At 48.5% G+C, this 19,764-nt stretch overlaps 10 protein-coding genes across 10 annotated transcripts, besides 2 other annotated features; all 10 read left to right on the plus strand.

Annotated features, from left to right (window-relative positions):
* Positions 1-666: 666 nt before the first annotated feature.
* On the plus strand, positions 667-1,839 carry Tb10.61.0960 (hypothetical protein, conserved; the record flags this gene model as incomplete). The annotated part of the gene is made up of 1 exon (XM_822920.1): positions 667-1,839. One exon carries the CDS (start codon positions 667-669, stop codon positions 1,837-1,839), a length of 1,173 nt encoding a protein of 390 aa, XP_828013.1.
* A 549-nt stretch (positions 1,840-2,388) lies between these two features.
* Tb10.61.0950 (hypothetical protein, conserved) lies at positions 2,389-4,053 on the plus strand (the record flags this gene model as incomplete). The annotated part of the gene is made up of 1 exon (XM_822921.1): positions 2,389-4,053. One exon carries the CDS (start codon positions 2,389-2,391, stop codon positions 4,051-4,053), a length of 1,665 nt encoding a protein of 554 aa, XP_828014.1.
* Positions 4,054-4,677: 624 nt separating this feature from the next.
* Tb10.61.0940 (hypothetical protein, conserved) lies at positions 4,678-5,535 on the plus strand (the record flags this gene model as incomplete). The annotated part of the gene is made up of 1 exon (XM_822922.1): positions 4,678-5,535. The coding sequence occupies one exon, from the start codon at positions 4,678-4,680 to the stop codon at positions 5,533-5,535; it is 858 nt and encodes a 285-aa protein (XP_828015.1).
* Positions 5,536-6,648: 1,113 nt separating this feature from the next.
* Tb10.61.0930 (hypothetical protein, conserved) lies at positions 6,649-8,097 on the plus strand (the record flags this gene model as incomplete). The annotated part of the gene is made up of 1 exon (XM_822923.1): positions 6,649-8,097. One exon carries the CDS (start codon positions 6,649-6,651, stop codon positions 8,095-8,097), a length of 1,449 nt encoding a protein of 482 aa, XP_828016.1.
* A 331-nt stretch (positions 8,098-8,428) lies between these two features.
* Positions 8,429-8,463: a microsatellite.
* An 823-nt stretch (positions 8,464-9,286) lies between these two features.
* Positions 9,287-9,311: a microsatellite.
* A 15-nt stretch (positions 9,312-9,326) lies between these two features.
* Tb10.61.0910 (hypothetical protein, conserved) lies at positions 9,327-10,676 on the plus strand (the record flags this gene model as incomplete). Its single annotated transcript, XM_822924.1, has 1 exon — positions 9,327-10,676. One exon carries the CDS (start codon positions 9,327-9,329, stop codon positions 10,674-10,676), a length of 1,350 nt encoding a protein of 449 aa, XP_828017.1.
* A 484-nt stretch (positions 10,677-11,160) lies between these two features.
* Tb10.61.0900 (hypothetical protein, conserved) lies at positions 11,161-12,606 on the plus strand (the record flags this gene model as incomplete). The annotated part of the gene is made up of 1 exon (XM_822925.1): positions 11,161-12,606. One exon carries the CDS (start codon positions 11,161-11,163, stop codon positions 12,604-12,606), a length of 1,446 nt encoding a protein of 481 aa, XP_828018.1.
* Positions 12,607-13,012: 406 nt separating this feature from the next.
* On the plus strand, positions 13,013-14,428 carry Tb10.61.0890 (transporter, putative; the record flags this gene model as incomplete). The annotated part of the gene is made up of 1 exon (XM_822926.1): positions 13,013-14,428. The coding sequence occupies one exon, from the start codon at positions 13,013-13,015 to the stop codon at positions 14,426-14,428; it is 1,416 nt and encodes a 471-aa protein (XP_828019.1).
* A 636-nt stretch (positions 14,429-15,064) lies between these two features.
* Positions 15,065-16,153, plus strand: Tb10.61.0880 (GDP-mannose 4,6 dehydratase, putative; the record flags this gene model as incomplete). Its single annotated transcript, XM_822927.1, has 1 exon — positions 15,065-16,153. The coding sequence occupies one exon, from the start codon at positions 15,065-15,067 to the stop codon at positions 16,151-16,153; it is 1,089 nt and encodes a 362-aa protein (XP_828020.1).
* Positions 16,154-17,126: 973 nt separating this feature from the next.
* On the plus strand, positions 17,127-17,840 carry Tb10.61.0870 (SNARE protein, putative; the record flags this gene model as incomplete). The annotated part of the gene is made up of 1 exon (XM_822928.1): positions 17,127-17,840. The coding sequence occupies one exon, from the start codon at positions 17,127-17,129 to the stop codon at positions 17,838-17,840; it is 714 nt and encodes a 237-aa protein (XP_828021.1).
* A 903-nt stretch (positions 17,841-18,743) lies between these two features.
* Positions 18,744-19,349, plus strand: Tb10.61.0860 (hypothetical protein, conserved; the record flags this gene model as incomplete). The annotated part of the gene is made up of 1 exon (XM_822929.1): positions 18,744-19,349. The coding sequence occupies one exon, from the start codon at positions 18,744-18,746 to the stop codon at positions 19,347-19,349; it is 606 nt and encodes a 201-aa protein (XP_828022.1).
* Positions 19,350-19,764: the final 415 nt, after the last annotated feature.

Here is a 19,764-nt window from a genome sequence, read left to right on the forward strand (position 1 = left end):
ATCGTCTTATCGTCATGAATGATGCTATTGTCTTTTTTTTATTTCAGTTTTCAGATTTTTATTTTTGAGTTTTGTTACTATAACTACCATCATTGGTGCTGCTGTTTTCTTTTTTTCCTCTTTTTTTTTTTTCGTATTTGCCCAAATTTCCCCTTCTATGTCGATTGAAGTGCTGCTTTGTGGTCGGGGTAGCAGTAGCAGCGGGTTCGGCAACCGCAATTTTGTGATTGCGGCTGACATGGACGGGGGAAACAAAAGAAGAGGGGCAAAACAAGAGAAAAAAGATTATGCGTGCGAGCGAACGGTTCACATTTTCCAATTTTTTTATTTATTTTCTGTTACTTTTAAATCTCCGTTTTTGTGTGCCTCTGTTTGCGCTAAGTTGCGCCCCCTCCCTCAACACATGCATCCACGGGTGCAGACGGTTACACTCACTTGAAGCCCGTGTGGTCATCATCTCTACCTTTTTCCTGCTTTCATTCTTTTATTGTTTTTCGTGTGAGACCTCACACAATATCCCTCGACACCGGTTTTCGCTCCGGCCTCTGGTGTTGTTCACATAGAGGCAAAACGGTGGGAAAGCCTAAAAGACGTGTGCTCGGAAAGGAAGGGAATAGCTGAACGGTTTAACGGAAAGAGTGAGCCATTGCTGCATGTTGAGAGTCAATGCCATCTCCAATTGTGCTCACTCGCTCGGCACCGGCGCGGGCTCTCACCATCAAAATGTTTGATCGGCAGCTGAAAGGTCTACAGCGGTGTCTGGTAGATGCCCCATCGTGCGATTTGCACAAGTTATGTGCGGATCAAATGCTCGACCGGCGCGGTTTCGTCAAGCGTGATACGCCTGTGGTTCTTGAAGTTGGGGCCCACACGGGTTGGTTCTTCCGACACATGTTAGAGAAGCAGCAACTCTTTGGTCTTAAACAGTACATTCAGACGGATGTTTGCGAGGAGAGACTCAACCGCAACTACGAAGAGATTAAGCACTTGATACCCCCAGACGTGGAGTTTGTGCAAATTTGCTGTGATGAGGAGGAGCCGAGTCCGTTTGGCATTCCAGAGCGGACGGTAGATATGGTGGTATCATGCCTCTCCATGCATTGGGTTAACGACCTCGAGACGGCAATGGTGAATATTAGGAAAGTCCTCAAGAAAGACGGCTTTTTGATGCATTCCATGTTCGGTGGCAATACGCTGTATGAACTGCGTGGTTGCTTTTCCATGGCTCAAACAGAAATCCTTGGCGGCGTGTCGTCGCACATCTCGCCGATGATTGATGGAGCGGGGCTCTCCACTCTGGTGCTGCAAGCAGGATTTAATCTCCCCAGCATTGATGTAGACCGCCACCTGCTTCTCTACAAAACACCATTCCATTTGATGGAGCACCTGTCGAGTATGGGCGAAAGTGCGTGCCATTATATGCGGCGGCCACTCAGCCGCGATGTCCTGCTCGCAGCCTGTGCCGTGTACGATGTTATGTACAAGAAAAATGAACTAATCCCGGCAACCTTTGAGGTCTTTCACACGATTGCATGGAGTCCAAGTCCGACACAGGCGAAGCCACTGGAGCGGGGAAGCGGCCAAGTGCCGTTAGCCACGTGGAATTCAAAGAATAAGAAGCGCTTACAGGATGTGCTGGATGAGTTCGCCCAGAACCCCGATGATGAAAAGTTGCAGGCGAAAGCGGAAGAGTTGTTTCAGCAGCTGCGCGAGGAGAGCGCGGCCATGCTTGAAAAGAAGGGTTTGGATGTCCGAGGTCTCGATGGTAACCGTGATGAGGAGGCGCGGGAGCTGGAAAAGCAGAAACCGGATCCTCCCTTCCAGAAAAAGGAGAGTTAGCGATTTTTTTTTTTGCGGGGGAAAGAAGGGATGGAGTACTCGGTTCTTGTCATAGCATGGCGCGATGGTAATTGATGTGAAGCGAGTTGTTTGTCGCTTCCCCCCCCCCTCCCTTCACACACACACACACACCGCTCCCTCGCCCTCAATTAAAGGAAACGGGGAGGGGGGGCTTCCCTGCAGGGGAAACTTATCGAGTGTGTAGAACAAATCAACAGTTTGTGGCACACGAGGTTTGCCGTTATGTCGGGCACTAGCGTCGCAAAAGTAGTGAACAATGCAGTTGTTTCTTCACGTTCACATTTTCCTGGCTGCGTTGCAGGTTCGTTTGTACTCATCCTGTTTACTGGATGTACTCTTCAATCCCCTTCTTTGCACGACTGTATGTAATATATACATACATATATTTTAAAGAAAAGGACAAGTTAAGCCCTCTTGTGGAGGGAAAGGCAAGATAATCATTTGAATAAGGGGAAATTGGATATTGGTGCCATCTCGCAATCGGCGCTGACCTATCAGGAAACTCCTTTGCTGTAGTGCTGGCTACCTATGAAGAAGAATAACTCCAAGGGTAACTCCAGTGCAAACAAAGCTTCGGCCGGTGACGTCTCTCAGGTGCAGTTCTGGAACTACTTGAAGAAAGGTGATGATGAAGGCCTGGAGAAAACCTTATTGCAGCGCGTCGAAAACTCAGAGACGGGTGAAGTGACGGTAGTGGTTAACTCGGCAGTGGCAAATCAGCTTGTCAATAGCCCCAATGCGAAGAAAATCCTTCCATTATCGTACGCCATAAGCCAAGGAATGAGTGAGCGGGGGCTGCACGCGCTTCTACTGGCAGGCGCCAAAATCGATGCTATGGATGGAACGTCCGAGCGCGCTACCGCGTTGCACGCTGCGTGCTGGGGCGAGAACGACAGCGCGGTAATGTTGCTATTACGTTGCGGGGCCAATCCCCTCGCGGTTGATTCCCAAGGTCGCACACCCCTTCACGTACTTGCTTCATTGAACGCCATATCGCTCTTCTCACTTGTTCTGGAGACGGTAACCAAATTTGGCGTGGACCAAAATACTTGTAGGGGAGATGATACCGAACAGCGGTTGGAGGGTCATCTTTCACTGGAAGGTCATTCGCCGGTAATAGTCCCTGCTGAAAGACTTCTTGACAGCCGAGACAAAGCGGGACTTACTGTTTTGCATACCGCCGTTTCCGACATTAGCAGCGGCTCGGATGGTGTGATCAGCAAACTACTGTCGTATTTGGAGGAAATGGCAAAAACAAGCGCGGACAAGGTGTCACGGTTGGTGAATATGACAACTGACTCTGAAAGCACGGCACTCCATCTGATTCTGTCCTGGCCGAACTGCGATGAAGGTGTGATGATGCATACCGTAGAGCGGCTCCTCAAACTGGGGGCGTCTGCTAGTGCTGTTGATAAATATGGTCAGACGGCAGTCACAGTGGCAGTGACGACACACGTTGGGATTACGGTGGCAAACGTCGTACGATCGCTTTTGAGAAGTGTTGAGGAAGGTGAAGACAACGAGGCCCGTCTTAAGAATGTGTTCATGCAGTGTGATAATGAAAAAGGTTACGCGCTCATTCATCACGCCGTTGCTGCAAATAACATAGAAGTTGTGAAAGTTCTTGTGAACTTCCTTGGGGAGTTCGATGGAGCTTCTGGTTCGCAATACATTCGCCACTGGCTTGGTGGGCTGCTTACTGACAACAACGAAACGGTAGTGCAGCTAATTGTGGAATACGGTTGCGATGAAATAGCCGATCTCCTTATTGGATTCCAAGCTATAAACAAGATCGATTACGAAAAATACAAGGAAGAACATGAAAAAATCAGGGAAGACGAGTCAGTTGGTAATTTGGAGGATGGCGATATCGACAGTAACGAGGAAGGGGGACATGAAATTGGAGACGAGGTGGGGCTGCGCGGAAGACAGTTTGCTGGCCGTAGCACCGCAGCTGGTGCTTCTTCCGGAGGCTCGCGTATCCAGCTGGCACGGAGGGCGCGGGCACGGGCGCAGGCGCAGTCGGCAGCTCAGCGGAAGAAAGATTCACCGAGGCAAGACAGTGAGGTGGCGGATCGCCAGCGGAATGCCGCACCTCTTTGGGTCATGTTATGTGCGGTCCTAATTTTCATTGCGTCGGCTGCGCTTGTTGGGTTCACGTTTAGGAATACCATTGTAAGTTTGTTCGGTTAAAGTGACAGCAGGCTAAAAAACTAATAACAAATATTATGATGGGATGCCTCCTATTTTTGGTGGTATTGAAAACGTCTACGTCATGGTTTGTTGATGCCTAAATGTTTTGCCCATGCTCACTCTTGTAGGGTTCGCCGTTGCCGGAGATGGCGCAAGAGATGATTAAAAAATGTTCCCTGTGATACCTCTGAATGATGGTGGGCTGCTCGCCGCATTCCTCTTGACTGTTGCCTTCCAAGGGAATCATTCTCTCGCGGAAACTATAAGAGTACCAGAATAAAGGAAATGACAGCGTTGGTCATTCGCCTTCGTTTCGTCATGACTCATTTTGTGTGACTAAGAAGCTGGGGAACAAACGTAAGACCCGCATCCTCCAACCTTCAACCATTTGTTTTGTAGGGGAACAGTTAAGGTGGGTGGACTTCGGAATGTCAGGTGGTTCTCCCCCTTTTTCCCCACGCGACAGCCGTGCCTTTTCTTCTGTATTGGAGCCTTTTGTAGCTAATCCGCGCGTGTGCAGATTTTAGGTCCTTCTTTTACATGATGTCTATGTGCATTTCCTTTATTTTCTCCCTTTCCTCTTTTTTTTTTCACCCTCACGCAGCTACACGTACCTTTTGAAAGATGAAGAATGCACTGGAGCAGCTTGATCGACATCCGCTTGTCAACTTCCAGATGGATGTCTCCCCTCTTTATAGTGCGTTGAAGAACATTATGCAAGAACAGATACAGCAGGCGCAGCTCCAGGAGAAAATCAGTCAGCGGCTAACCAATTTAGAGGCTGAGGTGCGCTCTGTTGGCGTGCGACAAAAGGAGTTTGAGGATTCATTAGATGCTTTAACACCAGATGCAAAGCTGCAGACACAACAAACCCTTAAGGAGCTTAGTACAAACATCAAGAACCTCACATCCGACATGAAGAAAGTGCGGTATGATGTGGGAGAGGCAATGAGGACGGCTGTGGATGCGAAACGTGGCATACATGATTTAGAAAGTGAACTGCTATCTATACGGCAGCAGCAACGGGATTTCTCTGACCTTCATCAGGAGGTGATGCGGGAGCACTTGAAGTTTACAGCTGCCGTTAAAGATATTCGATGGAAGATAGAAGAACAGGAAAAACTAATCCAAGAATTTTCGCAGGTTAAACCCCAGAACACAAGTGAGGTGGATGAGTCGAAACTGCATGGCATGCTAAGTGCCCTGTGTGAGCGCACGGATCAAAACTTCCGAAGTGTTGAGGAGAGTTCTTTTGCCGTCGATGCCGAGCTTACGCGACTTCGTGCAGATATGAAATTTGTTCAAAATGAGGTGCGCATGTTAAGAAGCGAACTTCATCGCGGAGGTAACCATTTGCGCAGGGATGTGGGTTGTAGGCGACAGTCACCGCACGGTGGTTCGCAGGGCGCTGACAAAAGCGCGTTGAGGAATGAAGAGCATCTAAACGGCTACGAAAGTGCCAGTACACAGGGGGCATTGTAATCCCGTTGATGTGAATGGAGGTTGCAGGAGGCAAAGGCATCTTTTGTCCTTTTGTTTTTTTCCCAACGCTCCCCCTTCCCGTCCCGAATGCGTGAAGTGAGTTGCAACTCTCCTCGCCGCCAACTCATCCTTGCGGTCATATATGTTGAGCCAAGGTTCACTGAATAGAATGCTATACCCCCCCCCCCTTCCCCCCAAAAAAGAATAAAAATAATAAATAAAGTAAGGTGTACAGCACGTAGGCTGTGGAATCATGTGAATTTTATCTTGCAGCCGCCGTGAGATTGCCCTTGTTTTTTTTCGTTTTTCTTTTCGTTAATTTTTTTTTGCTTTACTCAATTATTTGGTCAACATTAGTTTTGCTAAGCGTTGCTTTTTTTCTTTTTAGGAGCGAGGTATTGGCCATGTATTGCACTTTTTTTTTTTGATGTGGGAAAAGAGGAGGAGGGTGAAAGCACTGTGTGTAATGTTTCGGAGAATCTTATCCCCGCAATAATCTGAGTTTTTTTTTTGCTTCCTGTGTGTTTGCGTGTGTGAAGGTTACTATTCAAATGAGGAAATAGATTGTGCCATACTCACTTTGGTTTCCCCGTCAGGGAGGTGGCGCACAAGATGCGGGGCGGGGGTGGGTGGGTGTATTCTTACCTTCCTCGTCATCCGTAAATACGCGTTACAGTAGCATAGAGGGAAAGAAAGTGTGTGTGGGGGGGGGAGGGGAAGAAATAGAAGACGGAGGAAAAGTGTAAAAGTTGGGAAAGGAATGTTGGATTTACATGTGTCCTTTTTTTTTGTTTCTCTGCTGTTCCTCTCACCAAGGGTCTTAACTGCTTGGAAACCTTCTTATTTTCTTCGTTATATGCTCAGGCGCAGGTCATGTGGGTCCTTCTGCTTCCCTTTTCTTTAGGATCATCACGCCCTCGCTTCAAACCCTTCAGTAATGGACACTTCCTTTCAGTATGACTGTTCCCATCTCTTCTTGTTGTTTTCGTGTCGTTATTTTCCTTTCCTCTCAAATACCTACGCTTTGGTACTTTGCAACACCTGTGTCTCCGTTACAACGTTCGCTTTTCAACATACGAAACCACTGTGTAAAGTAGTGTGGTTGACCAGGGGATGTACGTGGGTCCTTGGGAGGAGTACCGCCTCATGAAGGCCATGGAGGAGTTGTGTTGGCTTAGAAATCATGTCCAGGCGGACTCGATGGTACTTCCTTTACCATGTGATCCGGTTTCCACTCCTGGAAGTAGTCATCACCTCCGTCCCAGTTTAGAAACGGCTGGAGGATCCAGTCCGGCGCGAAGGCGGTTAGCCGATTCTGCCAATGGCAACTTGCCAGGTTGTGGCAACAGCAGCGACAAGGTGAGGTCACCATCACGTGGAAGTGAGAACCGCGTCGGAGGTGGCCTTCCCGTTGCTTATGGTGGGAACTCGGTTCTCATGAAAACTGGAACGAATCAGCTGAACGCAGTACCCGGTCATTCGATCTTCAAGACACTGGGAGAGTTCCGTACCTCTTCATCTCCAATGTGCGAGAGGCTTGTTATTGAAGACCCAGGTACTGCCAGAGGACATGCCCAACCGAAATGTTGTGTGGATTCCGGTAGGCAACCTCTTGACGCACGGCAATCTGTAGGGGATAATTGTGTCCCCAGCACCACTTTTGAGCAGACTGTACATGTGGAATTGGGTACAGGAGTTATACTAAGGAAGTTGAGGAAAAAGAAAACAGTGTCGCCCTCACCACTCACAAGTAGCGAGTTCAGTTTATTGGATTCGGTGGAGGGCATCACGACCCAAAAAAGGTTAAACATGCTGAGAGAATTAGGGCTCGCCCCGCCTCTAGACACAAGGAGTAAGTACGTGCTGGCAAAGCAAAAGTTACCCCCAAGCAGTAGCTCAAACAAGGAAAAGGAGAAGGCTAAAATCGAAGAAATTCAGGAACAGATTGAACGGCGCCTCCGCCTGCAGATGTTGTACAGCGCTGGCAGAGACAGTGCGTCGCCTTTTCCCTACGGCAGCGCGGAGGCGGCTTTAGAGAATTCTACAGGGAGTGCGAGTGTTGAGTGCCGTGAATTGGGCGCAGCACAAACCACCCCGCACGTACCGTGGGACCTTCCAAATGTTGTGTCAATTAGTTCATTAGCGCAGGGCACCACAAGCACACCTCAATTCGTGGCAAGCACTGAAAATAGGTTACACCAGGCCGCTGGTGTCAATGCTGAACCGCAGCGACTGCCTCTCTTGACACACCCGGGTGTTGCGAATATGCCAGCGAGCTCACTTCCATTGAGAGAGGGTAGTGAAAGGGTTGTTAGCACGGGCTTCACAGCCGAAATGTGCCCACAAACGAAAAATATTGAGGTCAGAAGGCAATCAAGTGTGCGTACCCCACCACTATTGGGTGCTGGAATGCATAATCCGAGCGTTTCAGGGGGGATGCAGCCACAGTCGTTGGACACCCCCGCCGTGACCAGACAGGTGGAAGCAGAACAGTTTGATGATGATATGGTTGGTGACCTGATCAATTGGGCGGAACAGTTGGACCCTGATAGCATTGTTTGAGTCCACAGTGGCGACAAAACTATTGCTCTGCTCGTAATGATTTTTTTTTGCTGTTGTTGATGATGGAAACATGCTGCAAACAAGGGGATAAACGCCGACGGGCATGTGTTCATTCTTATTGGAGGAGAGGAGAATGGGGAAAGGCGGAGACAGAAATGATCTGTTAAAAATATTGTATCATACTATTATTATTATTAAAACGTGCACAACGGCCCGCCCGCCCTACGAGGACACAATGTTCACATTGAATGGGACGATGTATAGCACATTAGACGTGCGGTATTTGCGGTGTGTTGCTTTACTTGTGTGACACAAAAATGTTTTTCCGTACTTAGTTTGTTGTTTTGTTTGATTATTTGTTTGTTTTTCCTTCTTTGCGATATAGCTTTTTCATCTGTGCCAGTATTGATGCAGCTTTCTCTTCATTTCCTTCCTTTGCGCGTGGGTTTGAAAGTTTCATCTTCGCTCACTTTAACGCAGGAGTGGGTGTATTTCTTTCCTCCCTTACATGAGTGAGATGGCACCAATACGGTACCGTCAGCACACAAATATCACCTAACATATGTTTAAACGCCATATACATGAAGTGGGGGGTGGTACCAGAATGGTGAAATGGTTGAAAGGGAGGAAGGGGCACGAAATGCTGAGAAATATTTGGGAGGGGAAGAGGGAGGGAAATGGAATTAAACAATGTGATATTCTGGGTCTGCGCACTGTACAATGAGATGCTAGCAATGGTAGCTTTTTTTATATATTATTTCCTTCCCCCCTTTACGTGTTCTTCACAACGATGCTTGTGTGTACGTGTGCTGCTGCATAAGCACTTACCGTCCTTCGGTCACCTCTTTCTTTCTTTCGTGTGGGTGTGGGTGTGTATTGCTGCTCTTTTTATCCCTGTAGAGCGTGCCTTTTTAATTTCTCCTTTGATTTCTCATTTAGTGGTAGCGTGGTTTCTCCCGTGTGTACCCACGCGAAGGGGGGAGAAACGGAAGGGGAAGGAGGAAGGAGCAAAACCGCAGCAAATTAGTGGTTAGGGGTTATCCAGTAGGGAAGGGTGGGGGTTGGGGAAAACGAGAAGAACGCCAATAAAACGAAGAAACGGGAAAGTAAAAGCAGTCGTTACCGAAGCGTTTCGGAATCTGGAAAAGGGGGTATAAATTGGTCTTTGAGGGCTGCAGTTAGCTGTTGTTATATATATATACATATATGTATATTGGTTGCGTCTCGTAATGAGTTCATGGGAATCGTGTGAGGATGGTAACCTCGTTCGCACTGGTGAAATCGTTCTGTTCGTGCAAAATGAGACCCGTTACCACGAAGGTGATGGCAATTTGAACTATGACGAAGGCAAATTAACGCTTTCTACGGATAATATTTTTTTTCAGCCTAAGGGAGCAGGTCCAATTTTTCTAAGGATTCCCCTTGGTAACATTGACAGTCCAAGCGGTGGCCCAACCGTCGTGGCTCAGTCAGATGGGCGCAGTCCGAAGTTACACATCCCTCTCACAGAAAGCGGGCAAAAAGCGGTATTTTCTTTTAAAGTAGGCAACATCAAAGAGTTTTGTGAGACTCTTCGTGATGTGCTGCAGCAAAAATTGTTACTGCTCCGACACAGTGAAATGTTGACGGAACCACTGCCATCTATTACAGGCGTTGTCCAGGGGTCGAGTAAAGCAACACGTGATGACAGTAGCGCAGCGCCAGCAAACGAGACCCTTTTAGCCTTTACGGACAAGGCTGGGATCGCGGGTCTCATGCGGGCATCAGCGGAAAAGACGGCACAAGGGGAAACGTTACGTGACATTGATGATGTCATGCGTAATGCCTCCTCCCTTGTGGCATCCATTCGAAATCTGCAGCAAAAGCAGCAAAATATCGCTGGCACGACGAAGGCTGAAGATAACATGACAATTGAGAGCATCGAAGCAACGCTTGGCCTGGGTGCTACAGTGCGGGCATCGGGAGCCGGCTGGGGGCTTGTGAGTGCGCATGCGGGGTTTCACAAGGAACTTGCCTGGGAAATACATTCATGGATAACACACGAGAAAAACCATCATGTGTTCGGGTCGATGCCACTGATCCCGCTCATCGAGCTCTTCTCCTTGTATAACAAGGCTCGTGGCGAGTGCGATTTGGTATCAACAAATGATGTGCTGCACGCATGTCGCGCGCTCGACCAACAGGAATATGCGCAATACACACTAAAGCGTCTCTCATCGGGTCGTTACGCTCTGCAACGCAAGGACCCCTCTATTGTACTGAAGAAGTTAGAACACATTCTTGGGCCTCGCTTATGCAACGAGAAGGAATCAGGAAAATTCACCACGTCAGCAGATTCTTCTCCTATTCACAACGGAAGGGATGGCGGGGTGACACAGCCGGTGACCCAAACGGCAGTATTTCCAGAATCTTCTTCTATGCTGAAAGGCGTCAACGAAGTGACGTTTGCGTCTGTTTTGCATGTTACATGTTCGGTATCCATGGATCTTCTGGAGGAATTGGAATTGCAAGGTTACCTTTGCAGATCAGGTGGTGAGTTTGGTTGCTTTACGTTCCATTGGAATATATTTGTCTTTTAATTCAGAAGGATCTGTAGCGGGGATATGTGACTGGAGCACCTTCGCTGTGCATTGTGGGCTCTGCTTCTAATATTCTCCCCGTGAGTGGGTCGAGTTGCTTGAACTTATTTTCAGCCTATTAGTCGGCGAACAATTGATCCCCGCCTTGGCTTGATAGTTGCTGCTGATTTTAAGTTGCTTTGAATTCTTGTGGAGTGGGCGGGGTACCAATTGCATCGTCATCCCCATTTACGACTTGCAAAGCAACTTTCCAATGATTTGTGTGAATCTACTCACGAGAATAAGAGAAAACAACTACTGTTGTCACCTCCATGTCACTGAATCTTCCTTCACTTACACGCAAAGTGCAATTTCTACCTTCTTAATGCACATGTTCACTACATCTGTCTTGTATGGCAGCCACCGTCGGGGTAGAAAGAGGTAAGTAAGGGGGAAAAGAGGAATATTGATATTGTTTTCAAGCTTTTTCACCTGAAAGCGTCGCATGCGGGTCGATGTAGAAGCCGTCTTTGAAAAAATACGCCCCGCGCTGGAGGTTGCAGAGGTAGGCGCGTGGAGTAAGACCGATATCACGACGTTCATGTCACTGGTAAGCGGGTTCTGTGACATTCAACGCCAGCAACTGCGCGCTCGTCGTGGCAAGCGGCGCGATGGACATGACTGTGAACAAAATGTCGATAAAGAAGGCGGTTGCGAAGATGGCTGTGGCGTTAGGGGAGAGGATGGAGACAAGGAGGATGAAGCCTCCCTTGAGGCTGACAGTGTTGTGGTGTTGGAGATTCGCCGCTCCCTCACCAAATTGCGTCACTACCTTCAGAAGCGGATTCCGTACGGCAGCATTTCCGAACCGGTTGTACCCCCGGCGCCGACGTCTCCTCAGGAGGGGGAAAACAGCTGTGGAGGTAGAGGGGCTTATAAAGCGCTGCAAAGTAGCAAACCCGTGGAGCCGCCCGTTTGCGCAGTAGACGCTTTTCTGTATCTCGAGGAGGACATTGATGCACTTGCAGATCAGGGCCATATATCACGGGAATATTGTCGCTCATGTGGGTCGGTGGACATCGGCCTCTGCCAATTTATTACCCACTCTTTCTCGCTTGAGCAGCTGATATTTCTTTCCTGTTTTCTACTACCTTCCTTTGGTGATACCTCCTATTGCCTAACATCCGACAACGTCTGGCGACCTCGCCACAAAAACTGTCACACTGTGGCTGCCGCCTTTTCCTGTGAGCACGTTGTTGAAGTGGGTTCACGACTGGGGATCGTACCTATGTCTTGTTACTTTGCCTCAGAGCAGCAACGCTTGCTCAACACCCGAAGGGTGACGGCGATTGAACTTGATAAAGAGTTGGTAGCGCTTCAGCAAGAGGTTTTCCAGAAATTCGCCAGGGGGCCCACTGCGGCTCACCTCAACCTTGTTCACAGTGATTGTTTTGAGGGTGAAGGATTGGAGGCCCTCCGATCCGCAGATATTATTATTTTGCATAATATATTTGAGTATTTTACGGCGAGCGCAGAGGAACATCTTCGTTCGTGGAAGCGCCTTCGCGCTGCTGTGGTCCGTAGTGGTCAGTTGCTGGTGTGTTGCCCACCTTTACAAGAAACTTTAGCTGCCTTCTCCGAGGACTGTGTGCGAAAAGTCTTCATAAATGAACAAGATAAAGTTGATTTCGTCCATGTCCATCAAAGTAACTCAAATGCGGGTAGGATTTCTCGCAAGCGATGTCGACAGCCGCCGCAGGAGCATTCGTTCACGTTGGATCAGTGGTGGCGCTCGTGGGTCAAAGAAATTGATGTGGAACACATTCGTCGGTCGTTCCTCACCGCACAGAGGTTTTGTGAGGAAGACCACCCATGTGATTCTTCCTATGGAGACGCTGATGACGAGCTGGTGAAGGAACTGAAGGATATGAGAGTATACATGGTCCAATGAGTCCAGGTTAATTGGTCCCGCTAGGATGTTGCCGCACGGATCGACCCGGAGGTCCGAGGTATTTTATTGTTTGCTTCCCCCTATGCGTCTGGTGAGTTTATTTGTGACAAATATTGTACTCCCGCTCTCCCTCATCTCCCCCTTTATCTATACGGTAAGCGTTAATCAATCGACTAATCGGCCTAGTTGCGGTCCCACCATTTCTCAGGTAGTCTATGAGAAAGTGTTCTTGTATGCGTGTATATGGGTGAGTACGTCTGCTTCGTTCCGCCAGCTGAAAGAAAATCACTGCTTCTTAAATCCATCGATGTGTTTTTTTTTTTGTTTGCTCGGATACAACGCGAAATAAATAACCACATCCTCGGATGAAATAGCAAAGGACCTGGAGAAGATAGGCCCGTCAGCAATGGCAATCTGGGCATGTATTGCACGCTCCGGGTTGGTCGTTTCGAAGATTATAGCATGTTCCGGACTTAGCTACTTCATATCTCACTTTTTCTCTTGGACTGAGAAGAGCGTAGGGGGGTTTGCGGATGTCTCGCTCATGATTTTCCTTCCCTCCCTCACCTTTGTGAGCATTACCAAATTTGAAAATGCAGAACGTGCTTACATGTTTCTTTGGGCAGCGATATTTGCCTGTGTGCCTCGAATATTGGCCCTGGCATCTGCTACACTACTCAGGTGTGCTTACCCAACCAGGTGGCACGGCCTAGTTATGCTGAGCTGCGTCCTGCAGAACAGTTTCACATTTGGTCTCGGAACACTTTTTATGCTCAAGGGGATTCCATGGTTCACTAATGAAGTAGGAGAGGAGGCGATTGCATTTTTTCTTTGTTACAGCACCGTCAACTTTCTGGTTTGCTGGCTTACCGCAGAGTTGATTGTGAGGCCTTACGCGAAGGCACCTGTAGCTGTTCTGTCTGCGTGCGCTCAGGAAAAAGCAGAGGGTTGTGAGAGAGAAATGTCGTGTCGAGAGGAGGAGAACAGATGCGGGATTGTGAAGGATACCGCCACCTCCGATAATCGGCTTCGGACAACGCGGGAAACGGGTGCAACGCCTCCACTCTACGCGCCTAAAGGGGAACCAACCCGTGTGTCTGCCAATGAAGCAGGAGAGCAGTGCGCCCCGACCAGCGGCGGAGGGTCGGATGATGTGATTCACAACAGTGCGTCCTCTTCATGTTTTTCCGTCAAAACGCTCAAACTGGTGCTGGGCGTTATTAGAAAACCGTTGATTGTCACCACTGTTATTGCCATTATTGTCAGCATGACACCAATTCGAAGGGTTCTACACGTCCCAGTTCTGGGAACGACGTTGGTTGGGGGCATGAAGTTGGTGGCTTACGGAACCCTGCCGCTTCATTTTCTTCTGCTGGGCTACGAAGCTGGACGCACGTGGAAGGTACATGCGACTACGGCTTCTGAGAGGGCAGACGCAGCGCAGGGAGATTCTAGAGATGGCCATGGTGAAGTCTCTGGTTGGGAGACTTCGGCGGGGCGGCGAGATAGCGATGATACACAGATAAAGACTTTTGTGCTAGCTTTCGCTTTGGCCTTCAATGCACACGTCGTAGTACCTCTGTTGTGCTTCCTCATTATATTAGCATTCAAAACGTACGATCTCATACCAACATCTAAGAGTTTCCTTCTCGCCATTTTTGTTGGTTCGTGTGCCCCTTCTGCCATTGATCCCTTCCTTATTTGCTCCAACAACGCCTTGCTGCCGCTTGCTTACTCAAAGATTATGCATGTAATGGTTCTCAGCGGTGGTTTAACTACATTTGCGTGGCTTTCGGTTTATTTGTGCGTCTTGGAGGAATAAAAAGGAGAGGTCAAGTGAAGAAGCGTTTTTGTCTCATACATGCATACACGAGCACCGCAGGCACAGCCGCCATTGGTGATACGGGGGGGGGGCCGTTGTTATGCATTGCCACAGAGCAAATTTTTGGTTTTACTCCCCCTTTAAAAAAAAAAAAACTGTTGTTGAACACGAGGGGAATGTGTTATCCAATTTAGCGTTACGACAGTCATCGCGATCCATATGTGAGCATTTTTAAGCGTGTTCGCGTCCGCCACTATCCGAGGTCGACATACGCACGGCGTTTGTGATCACGTCTTTGCACTTTTTGCGGCTTAACTACTGTTGTTGTTTGTTTGTTTGTTTTTCGCGCGATGGCCCACACCACCCCGATACACCTATGAGACTCTTCCGTCTCCCTTGTGTTGTTTTATTGCTTTCTTGCACAATGCACCTTCAGTCGGCTGGCACATCAGTGACAGCAAGTGTACAGGGCTGGGCACCACACCGCACTGATCTTGTTTGAAGTGCAGCTTAAGTTACCTGGAGGGCCAGTGGAAATTGGTTATTTCTCTCATACATCCCCACCCCCTTGTTTGAACGGGTTCGTAGGCGCGGGTGGGACGAAGCCGCTCCACATCACATTAGGAGCCGTTCAGTATGTCAGCACGTCGACTGGCTCTCATTACGGGGATCACTGGGCAAGACGGCTCGTACCTTGCGGAGCTTCTCCTTAAGAAAGGCTATGACGTGCACGGCATTGTGCGACGTTCCTCCTCATTGAATACCGGCCGTATCGACCACCTTGTGGGTAACGCGCATTTGCATCTGCATTACGGAGATATGACGGACGGTGCGGGGTTACATCAGATCGTTTCTAGGGTTAGACCTCATGAAGTGTACAATCTTGCAGCACAGTCGCATGTAAAGATCTCTTTTGAGACTCCAGTTTACACTGGAGAGACGGATGCACTGGGTACGGCAAAGATCCTCGAGGCTATACGTTCCACCGGCTTAGAGAAAACATGCAGATTTTATCAGGCTAGTAGTAGTGAATTGTATGGGAATGTCCAAGAGGCCCCGCAGACGGAGAGGACCCCATTTTATCCACGGAGCCCGTACGCTGTGGCCAAACTGTATTCACATTGGATTACTGTAAACTATCGTGAGTCGTATGATATGTTTGCCTCTAACGGAATACTGTTCAACCATGAGTCCCCACGTCGAGGCGAAGCGTTTGTCACAAAGAAAATCGTTCGGGCTGCGGTGCGCATAACGAGGGGTATGCAAAAGGAGTTGTTTTTGGGTAATGTAAATGCGGTGCGGGACTGGGGTCATGCAAAAGACTACGTACATGGCATGTGGCTCATCCTACAGGCAGATAAGCCAGATGATTGGGTGTTAGCTACTGGCAAGCAGCACAGTGTGAAAGAGTTCTGCAACCTCGCATTTCAGCGGTTAGGTGTCAACCTGGCGTGGGCGGGTAGCGGGCTAGATGAGATAGCATATGATAGAGGCTGCGCGCTGAGGACCCCCATCGTTCGCATTGACTCGAGGCTCTTTCGTCCTGCTGAGGTGGAAACGCTTGTCGGCAACCCTGAGAAGGCTGCACGTGAACTGGGTTGGAAAATTACCTACAGTTTTGAGCAGCTTGTGGAAGATATGGTGGAAGCGGAGTTGCGCGAAATGGACGGCAACAAAGGGTGTGAACGCTTGGCAGGGAAGTGCATTACCGCCGAAACCAGCTGAGTGTTGAGCAGCGGGGCAATATTACCTCCGTTTTGTACTCTCCGTTGTGTTTTGCCCCCCTCAACTCCTTGTTTCACCATCGGCATACTTCTGGCACAATATCACGTGATACCATTGTTGTTGTTTTCCAAACGTTCTTACGAACCGTATGATAGGCATCCGTCACCGGTTAACGAGACCCAATGCGCCACAAACGACGGGAATGCATGGTAGACTTGAGAACTCTCTGGCCACTGTAGAAGTAGCACCAAACGAACAATAAAAAGGGACTATCGGCACACGCCTTGCCCACGCTTACTTGTGTTACTAAAGCGTGTGATTAGGAGGGCCCCTGCGTCACCTTTTGACCATCATTTCAACATTTCTGTTGTTGACTTTAGCTTGATTCGCTAACACGTCAGTTCTCTCAAATGGTCGGACACAAGCCAACACGCGCAAGCGCCCGTTTGTATTACCACGCTGATATTACTATAGCTACAAACTATGCTCCGCTCCTCAATGTTTTTGGTTCATCGTTCATTCATTTACTCAAGCCTTCATTCTTCTGTTTTTTTAACGTACGCACGTCAGTATGTTCAGGAGGAGCAATGGGAACAGAAATTTGGATGCGCTTGGCATTCGTAGCCGGGTGGTGTGCTTGGGGAGTTCGGCAGCTTGCGAGGTGGGAAAAAGATATAAAGTAGTGGTTTTGTTTTTTTTTTTAAATGGAGGGATGATACACGGGTAAACACGCAATTTCTGTGGTAAGCTGAGTTACGCACTCGCACTTCCGTCACTTCTGGTGCGTTACTGACACATTTGCATCGCCTTTGCGAATAGTATGTAATGCCTGCACACTCCCTGTTCATTGCCACAACCTTTCCCATCATACTTATTTGCATGTGTTCGTGGAAATGAATGGATTGCTACGTAAAAATATAATGCGCTATCACTAGAATGCGTAGGAGTGGCGTGCGTGCGAGTCTTTGACAGTATGCATGGAGTTGAGGTATCAGCGGAGAATCAACTGCGTCAAGTAAAGAGCGACATTGCTCTGCTCAACCATTACCTTAGCGAGGCTGAAAAGGGTCATGAAATGCCATGTGAAGAACTGAATGAGCGTATAGAAAGGACACAGAGGATCCTCCGTAGTCTTTCAGATGGTCGAGTAGATTACCAACTTGATTCCGTTAGTGGTGGTGTTGGCGCCCCCTCTTTATTGCAGGGCACAGTACCTCACACACGGGTAGTGGGGAAGCAAGGAGTGAGTAACCTGCAACGCCGCACGGCCCAACAACTTCTCTCTGAGCTGAGTCTTATTGAGTCTTCACTACAACGCTTGAACCATAAGGCAGAAAAGCATAACATGTATTTGTCCGAAGTAGATCAGCTCATGGGCTCCCTACGAAACAATGGAACTCATGATGACGTCTCGGCACTTCAGCACGCTGAGCGAGAGCGCGCATCTCTCCAGTACGCTCGAGCCAGAGTCCAGGCGATGATCAATGAGAGTAATTCTGTGATGAAAGCTCTTCAGGATCAGGGAAGGAGTTTGGAGTCAACCAACAGCAGAGTTGCGGATATTTTGGAGTCCCTTGGTGTCTCTAACTCAACTACTCTACAAATCCTGCGGCGCAATAAAGTTGATGCATGGCTTGTATATGGCGGTATTGCACTCACGTTGCTGTTTATCTATCTGATATGGTAGGAGAAGTGAAGTTTAGGGGGCAGATGTCTATTCTTCCCTCCCCCTTCATCGAAGTGGGTGGCAGGGTTGAGTTCTGTTTATCCTCTCAGTGGAATTATTAATATTTAGATGTGCGGCGATCCGACCGTATGGCTGCTCCGTTTGCGCTTGGGAAAGTTGGATGACAATGGGAGTGACATAACGTGGACGATATTTTTGCTGGCTCCTTACATATTCTCACGGTGAGCAACGGACGGGTGGTGGTGGCTGGAGGTGACATCTGTAACACGCCTCCACTCAGATAATGAGAATAACAAAACTAACTGTGCTTCTTTCTAGCGGTGACGCTCTGTACTGTTCTTTGCTCGGTTTGTTTGATATCCATTGGTTTGTATTTGCTGGTTAATTTTTCCGACAGCGTCTTACACACTTGGTTTGTGATTTGTCCTCTCAAAACTTCTCTCCTCTGCGGGGCCCCTCCACACAGCCTTTTGAGTGGGTTCATCGAGCATCCGGGATAGCGTACACCGTAGAATGTTTTTGAGTGAATTCATCTATCGAACAGGGTAACGAATACACCGCTTCGTAGACACAAGGATATATATACACGTATTTGCACACTTCTACTTGATTGAGGAAACCGCAGGCTATTATTTTCAACTCTCCCTCTCTACTACCTTTCATCAACAGTTTTGCGACCCCGCAGTTGATAAGGAGGTAGAGGTTCGCGGACAGACAGTAGGGGATTCATACGACCTGTGTTTGTTGTAGATGAACTTGGGTCAAGTGCCCCGCCCAAGGGATGAGCCCGAGCCCTTTAACGATTTTGAGCCCCGTCGCAAGTGCTCCATATGCTGCGGTCTTCGGTGCGCTGCTGTAACTGGAGGTGCACTCTTTCTGATCGTGCTCCCATGTAATCTTATCATGATTCGTGGACGTATATTTGATGGGCGCGGCTTCATTGGTTTTGCGGACCGGCACCTTCTCGTGCCGTTGCCATTTGCGGCTATTACTTTTACACATCAAATCATTCAATCGGAAGCGTTATGGAGCAAAAACAGAAAAACTCTGTGGCAGGTAAACACGCAATCTGCGGGGCTTAACATTTTGTTGTGGAGTATACTCACAGTTGCTTGGACAGCTGTGTCCCGGCGTCATGGTCCACGCTGGAGCCGCAGCTATCGCCTGCTGTTGTGGGATTACCGCCGAACTCGTCGGTGCTGTGCGAACAGATATTTACCCACTGCGTTTGGTCGTATAAGTGCAGACTTAGATTGGTACAACGTTTTGTGGACGGTGAGTGTCTATCATGTGTTGTGGGGGATGTTTGCCGTCATGGTGGAGCGGGGATTCGGGGCGCATTATGCAATGTTTTATCGCGATTGGCCTTATAGTCGCTGGTGCTCCCCACGCTGGCGGGAGTGGAGAGAATTGGAGGCAATGAAGTACATTAATACGGAGCAGGTTGTAGCGCCCAGTCGTTGGGGATCTTTCATTACCAATGATCGCTGGCGTTCAAGCAGCGTTTAACTTCATCTGGTTCTTGTGGTGAGGGAAAGAAGTGTGGGCGCGATATGAAAGTAAACACATTTATATTTGCATAGGGAAGGTCGCATGGTATGGTGCGGATCCTCCTTTTGCTACTCGCACCCCCAACAAACTCCTAAATTTGGTTAAGGGTGCTCCCAAAACTTTCGTTATAAGCAAGGAGTTCTAACAACATATTTAAGCTAATGGGTGTGGGGCTTTCTTGTACTCGTTAAATGGGATTGAACTATTTGCAAACCTTTCCGGGCTTTTGTAGATTATTATTTTTAATAAACTCTTCACCATTCCACCTATTCATGCGTATGCCTCCACTCCCACTAAGTCACTCTGCACACATATCAAGTGTGAACAAGAGTACAAAACGGGAGCAATAAAAGAGAAATAACAACGCTTTTTA

This window comes from Trypanosoma brucei, chromosome 10 (assembly GCF_000002445.2).
Source record: "Trypanosoma brucei brucei TREU927 chromosome 10, whole genome shotgun sequence".
Classification (NCBI taxonomy): domain Eukaryota; phylum Euglenozoa; class Kinetoplastea; order Trypanosomatida; family Trypanosomatidae; genus Trypanosoma; species Trypanosoma brucei.